Source organism: Amphiura filiformis, chromosome 2, assembly GCF_039555335.1.
Source record: "Amphiura filiformis chromosome 2, Afil_fr2py, whole genome shotgun sequence".
NCBI classification, from domain to species: Eukaryota; Metazoa; Echinodermata; class Ophiuroidea; order Amphilepidida; family Amphiuridae; genus Amphiura; species Amphiura filiformis.
In genome coordinates this window covers 50,449,866-50,456,615 of record NC_092629.1, presented here as the reverse complement: position 1 = coordinate 50,456,615, position 6,750 = coordinate 50,449,866, and the positions used below count along the sequence as shown (strand labels likewise).

General features: G+C 39.5%; 1 protein-coding gene across 1 annotated transcript; it reads left to right on the top strand.

Annotated features, from left to right (window-relative positions):
• Positions 1 to 5,549: 5,549 nt before the first annotated feature.
• LOC140141246 (uncharacterized) lies at positions 5,550 to 6,260 on the top strand. The gene has a single exon (XM_072163055.1). The coding sequence runs from the start codon at positions 5,550 to 5,552 to the stop codon at positions 6,258 to 6,260; it is 711 nt and encodes a 236-aa protein (XP_072019156.1).
• The last annotated feature ends 490 nt before the right edge of the window (positions 6,261 to 6,750 follow it).

Below are 6,750 nucleotides of genomic sequence, written 5' to 3'. Positions count from 1 at the left end.
AAGGGGTTTTTTTGTTGTTGTTTTTAATATTATTATTATTATTATTATTATTTGCTTGTTATCTTCTGAAGATAGCAATTTTGGTCAGCTTCGTCATTTTAAGATTTCTTTATAGCTTTGCATTTGGCCTAGTGCCGATTTTTATACTAAAAGAAAATGTGACGAGACATGCCGTAATTTGCTCGATTCTGGTGCCGGTGTCTATAGAGCTCCTGCATTGATTGACATGGGTAATATTAAAATTGAAATATCTCAAGAACCGAATACCGTATGACGCTGAAACAAACTTTGAAATAAAGCTTTTACATTTCTCTATCTGTTTTATGTCATTTTGGTGCTTGTCGGATTCGTGTGATTTTGCTATCAACTGCAGATAGCTCACATTTTAATGTCCGTTGGTTGTCGTTTTTGTCTGCTCAACGAGATAAAGGGTAGGCCTACATGCCACAAAAAAGCTTTCCAGAGACTTTACGTGCTAAATAGGGGTTGCGTTTTGGCCATAAGTCGAGTTACGTCCAACTTTGAAATATATATTTGATACCATCTTAACTAGAACAAAATTCTGCATAACATTTCTGAAAATGACTACACATTTTAGGTCCGACTAATTTTTGAGAAAATTATAGAGAAACAGGCTGATGCGGAAAGTGATGAGTCTGTAATATCGCTTTAAAATTTCTGATCGGGACTGATGTATTAGAAAGAAAAAACTCGCCGCTACATGACGAAGTAAAAATTTAGAGTAAATAATGTAAAACATTACATCTAAAAAAAGAAAGATGCAATGAATCGGGATGGAATCTAAATGCTATCTTCAGTAGATATAGCGACAAAATCCTAAAACGCGCACGGTTACACTGCCCGAATTAAAAAATCGGCATTCGGCCTATATAACTCGCTATTAAAAAAAAAAAAGGGAGGTAAAAATAAAGAAACAGGCAGATGATAATCTCTGCTTTATAAGTGCCGTTTTAAATTTTGGTCAGCTTCGTCATTTACATTTCTTTAAAGCTCTGTGCAGTCGGCCTAATGCCGATTTTTCTCTGAGCGCGCAAACCCGTTCAATGCAGTTTTGCCATTTCGCGCCGTACTGAATCATCATCCACAACGCGTGCTAGGCAAGGGGGTTTTTTGTTGTTGTTTTTAATATTATTATTATTATTATTATTATTTGCTTGTTATCTTCTGAAGATAGCAATTTTGGTCAGCTTCGTCATTTTAAGATTTCTTTATAGCTTTGCATTCGGCCTAGTGCCGATTTTTTATACTAAAAGAAAATGTGACGAGACATGCCGTAATTTGCTCGATTCTGGTGCCGGTGTCTATAGAGCTCCTGCATTGATTGACATGGGTAATATTAAAATTGAAATATCTCAAGAACCGAATACCGTATGACGCTGGAACAAACTTTGAAATAAAGCTTTTACATTTCTCTATCTGTTTTATGTCATTTTGGTGTTTGTCGGATTCGTGTGATTTTGCTATCAACTGCAGATAGCTCACATTTTAATGTCCGTTGGTTGTCGTTTTGTCTGCTGAACGAGATAAAGGGTAGGCCTACATGCCACAAAAAGCTTTCCAAAGACTTTACGTGCTAAATAGGGGTTGCGTTTTGGACATAAGTCGAGTTACGTCCAACTTTGAAATATATATTTGATACCATCTTAACTAGAACAAAATTCTGCATAACATTTCTGAAAATGACTACACATTTTAGGTCCGACTAATTTTTGAGAAAATTATAGAGAAACAGGCTGATGCGGAAAGTGATGAGTCTGTAATATCGCTTTAAAATTTCTGATCGGGACTGATGTATTAAAAAGAAAAAACTCGCCGCTACATGACGAAGTAAAAATTTAGAGTAAATAATGTAAAACATTACATCTAAAAAAGAAAGATGCAATGAATCGGGATGAGATTCTAAATGCTATCTTCAGTAGATATAGCGACAAAATCCTAAAACGCGCACGGTTACACTGCCCGAATTAAAAAATCGGCATTCGGCCTATATAACTCGCTATTAAAAAAAAAAAGGGAAGGTAAAAATAAAGAAACAGGCAGATGATAATCTCTGCTTTGTAAGTGCCGTTTTAAATTTTGGTCAGCTTCGTCATTTTTACATTTCTATAAAGCTCTGTGCAGTCGGCCTAATGCCGATTTTTCTCTGAGCGCGCAAACCCGTTCAATGCAGTTTTGCCATTTCGCGCCGTACTGAATCATCATCCACAACGCGTGCTAGGCAAGGTTTTTTTTTTGTTTTTTTTAATATTATTATTATTATTTTTTTTTTTTTTGCTTGTTATCTTCTGAAGATAGCAATTTTGGTCAGCTTCGTCATTTTCAGATTTCTTTATAGCTTTGCATTCGGGCTAGTGCCGATTTTTATACTAAAAGAAAATGCGACGAGACATGCCGTAATTTGCTCGATTCTGGTGCCGGTGTCTATAGAGCTCCTGCATTGATTGACATGGGTAATATTAAAATTGAAATATCTCAAGAACCGAATACCGTATGACGCTGAAACAAACTTTGAAATAAAGCTTTTACATTTCTCTATCTGTTTTATGTCATTTTGGTGTTTGTCGGATTCGTGTGATTTTGCTATCAACTGCAGATTGCTCACATTTTAATGTCCGTTGGTTGTCGTTTTTGTCTGCTGAACGAGATAAAGGGTAGGCCTACATGCCACAAAAAAGCTTTCCAGGGACTTTACGTGCTAAATTGTGTTTGCAGTTTGGATGCTACTGAGGAGTGCTAGTGGGGTCGACAATGACGACCATTGTATTGGTTCTGGTCTACCTCCAACCAAGACATCAAGAACCAAGGCACAGTTGACACACATGAGATTTCAGTTCTATCCTGATTTTCAGTACAAAGGTTACCCATCATGTATGCACATGTATAAGAGACAGGTAGTTAGATCCTTCTTACACAACCAATCTTCAATGAAAATGTCGTTGTTGTACATGAGTCTATTAATATCACAGGCAGGCGACTGTCAGCCTAACCCAGGTCCTGCTTCAGAACCACGTTTTCCCTGTCAAATTTGTAATGCTGCATGTTTATGGCGCGAGCGCGCAATTTGCTGTGACCAATGTGACTGTTGGATACATGTGGATTGTATGGGTCTGAATACAACAGTTTACGAAGTTCTTGAACAAAATAGTAAAATGTCCTGGATCTGTTGTCAATGTGGCATGCCAAACTTTGCCACGAGCCTTTTTTCATCAGGCTCAATTAACACCCAGAATAGATTTAGTAGTTTGGCCTCAGTGGATTCTGAAGATAACCTGCTATCATCCCCACTTGCAACATCATCCCCTCAATATAGGGGAAACAAGTACAATAGAACTAATCATAAACCCATAAATACTTCAGGTAAGACAGAACACACACAGGAGAAAGAACAAGAAGAAAGTTCCAAAACGTACTAAAAATAGTACACACATCACCCCACCCATTTAAGGTCATGGTCATCAATTTTCAGGGCTTGAGAGGTAAGACAGCCGAGCTAAACGCAAGCCTGGAAATTGATGACCCTGACCTTATCATGGGTACAGAGACATGGACAGATAGCTCGGTTAATAGCAGCGAGATTTTTCCCAACTCATACTCGGTTTTCAGGAAAGATAGGCCGGCGCCAAGCGCCAATGGTGTTTTTCACGGTGGGGTCCTAATAGCCATTAAAAGGGAGATTATCTGCGCACGCAGACATGACCTGGATACCCAAAGTGAAATAGTATGGATTCAAGTGGAAATTGCTGGATCAAAACCAATATTAATTGGTTGTTTTTATAGGCCCCCAAAGACTGACCGAGACTATCTCGGCAAGCTTAGGGAATCTTTGGACAAAATCAAAAACCCCTCCTCATACCACATTTGGCTTGGTGGTGATTATAACTTAGGGGATATAGTTTGGGAAAGTCAAGCTGTGAAACCCGGTAGTCCAAAACCTACCCTTTGTAGAGACTTGATTGAAATTGCTAATGACTACGGTCTGGTCCAGTGTGTTGAAGAACCCACACGGGGGAAGAACATTTTAGACCTGTTCTTTACTACAAACCCCACTCTTGTGACAAAAAAGTCACACTACCAGGTATAAGTGACCATGACGGTATACCCAAAATTGAAATTAATGCAAAACCAACATCAACCAAACAAAAACCAAGGAAAGTGTATCTCTATGCCAAAACAAATCTAGAGGGTCTAAAAGCGGGCACAAAGGCAATTAGCGATACGTTTACGGCAAAAGATTTGTCTTGTGAGTCCGCCCCGGACCTTTGGGATGAGTTTAAGCAAGAATTACATGAAGTGGTGGAGGCTAACATACCCTCCAAAATGGTGAGGAAACGCAACAGTACACCGTGGTTAAACCACAATATAAAACGTCTGCACAGACGCAAACAGAGGGCTTTCAATAGAAACAAAAAACTTAACACAGAAACAGCATGGGACTCATACAAGGAGTTAAGGAAAAAAGTGAAAAAAGAAACAAGAAAGGCACACAGAAATTACATTAAAGACAAATGTCTTGAATCGCCCAAGCAATTTTGGAGTTTCATAAAGACACTGAAGAAGGACTCCACTGGTATCCCGGCGCTTAAAGACAAGGGAGAATTGATAACAGACAGTGCCATGAAGGCAGAATTGCTTAACTTGCAGTACCAGTCTCAATTTACCCAGGAAAGGTTAACTGACCTTCCATATGAGCCACATAGCACAATACCATCAATGCCAGACATTATTGTCCATGAAGATGGAGTGATTAAACTTCTCCAACAACTTAGCCCTTTCAAGGCAGCAGGTCCAGACAACATCTCACCCTATGTCTTGAAAATGACAGCTGATGAAATTGCCCCAGCTCTGACAGTAATCTTTCAGAAATCGCTGGACACAGGACTCATACCAGGTGATTGGCTGTGTGCAAACATTACCCCAATATACAAAAAAGGTGACAGAACATCACCTTCAAACTATAGATCTGTCAACCTGACATCTGTATGCAGCAAAATACTTGAGCATATAATACACTCAAATATAATGTCCCACCTTGACTCATACAATATTTTATGTCATCAACAACATGGCTTCCGCAGGAACCACTCCTGCGAAACCCAACTAATTTCCACAATACAGGACATAGCTCATGACTTGGACAATAAACTTCAAACAGATGTCGTTATCATGGACTTTACCAAAGCCTTCGATAAAGTTCCGCACCAAAGACTCCTGATCAAGCTGCAGCGATATGGTATTAGAAACAGAACACATAACTGGATCAACTCATTTCTTACAAACAGGAAACAACGGGTCGTTGTAGATGGCGAATGCTCATCGTGGGTGGATGTAGACTCCAGTGTCCCCCAAGGCACTGTAACAGGGCCATTGGACTTTCTCATGTTCATAAACGACTTACCAGAAGGCCTCGAGTGTAGCGTACGTCTCTTTGCAGATGATTGTATTCTGTATACGTTACCAACGAGGAAGACGCAAACAGACTGCAAAGAGACCTAGATAAACTCACACAGTGGCAAAATAAGTGGCAGATGATGTTTAATGCGGAAAAGTGTTACGTGCTAAAAATAACCCACGCCAGATCACCATCTGAATACACATACAAATCAAACAACACAACTCTGACAGAAACCAAAAGCCAAACCTATCTGGGTGTGAATATTACAAGTGATTTAACATGGAACTCACACGTGGGGAACATAACAGCGAAAGCCAACAAATCGCTGGGATTCCTGAGAAGGAATCTGTATGCATGTACCAAAGAGATCAAAAACATGGCATACAAAACATTGGTCCGCCCAATCTTGGAATACAGTTCCTCGGTTTGGGACCCACACACGCAAACCTTAGTGAAGCAAATTGAAGCTGTCCAAAACAGGGCAGCCAGGTTTGTTTCCGGGAAATACAGTAGACACATGAGTGTAACAGCTATGAAAAAGGACTTAAACTGGGAGGAACTTGAAACTAGAAGGAAGGTGGCCCGCCTAATAACATTCCATCAAGCACTAGCGGGTCAACTCGCCATTCCGGCACGAAAAATCCTGCGCCCAGTCCAACGGACTACAAGACAGACAGCACCAAAAGCAAACAACTTTACTCCTATTGCAGCCAACAAGAACTGTTATAAGCAGTCATTTATTCCACGTACATTGGTACAGTGGAACAGCCTACCTAGTCACATTACAACCATCGAAAAGAAAGAAGAATTCAAAACAGCAGTCAGAAACTATTACAACTTTTACTAATCTCCTCAATGCGCACACCCGAACCCCTGCTCGTCTGACCCTCAACAGAGGGTGTTGGGCAGTATACGCAAGAAGAAATAGGGGTTGCGTTTTGGCCATAAGTCGAGTTACGTCCAACTTTGAAATATATATTTGATACCATCTTAACTAGAACAAAATTCTGCATAACATTTCTGAAAATGACTACACATTTCAGGTCCGACTAATTTTTGAGAAAATTATAGAGAAACAGGCTGATGCGGAAAGTGATGAGTCTGTAATATCACTTTAAAAGTTCTGATCGGGACTGATGTATTAGAAAGAAAAAACTCGCCGCTACATGACGAAGTAAAAATTTAGAGTAAATAATGTAAGACATTACATCTAAACAAGAAAGATGCAATGAATCGGGATGAGATTCTAAATGCTATCTTCAGTAGATATAGCGACAAAATCCTAAAACGCGCACGGTTACACTGCCCGAATTAAAAAATCGGCGTTCGGCCTATAT

Excerpts from the sequence above, each read along its gene's own strand:
- LOC140141246 (XM_072163055.1), top strand. The coding sequence starts at position 5,550 with ATGTTTAATGCGGAAAAGTGTTACGTGCTAAAAATAACCCACGCCAGA.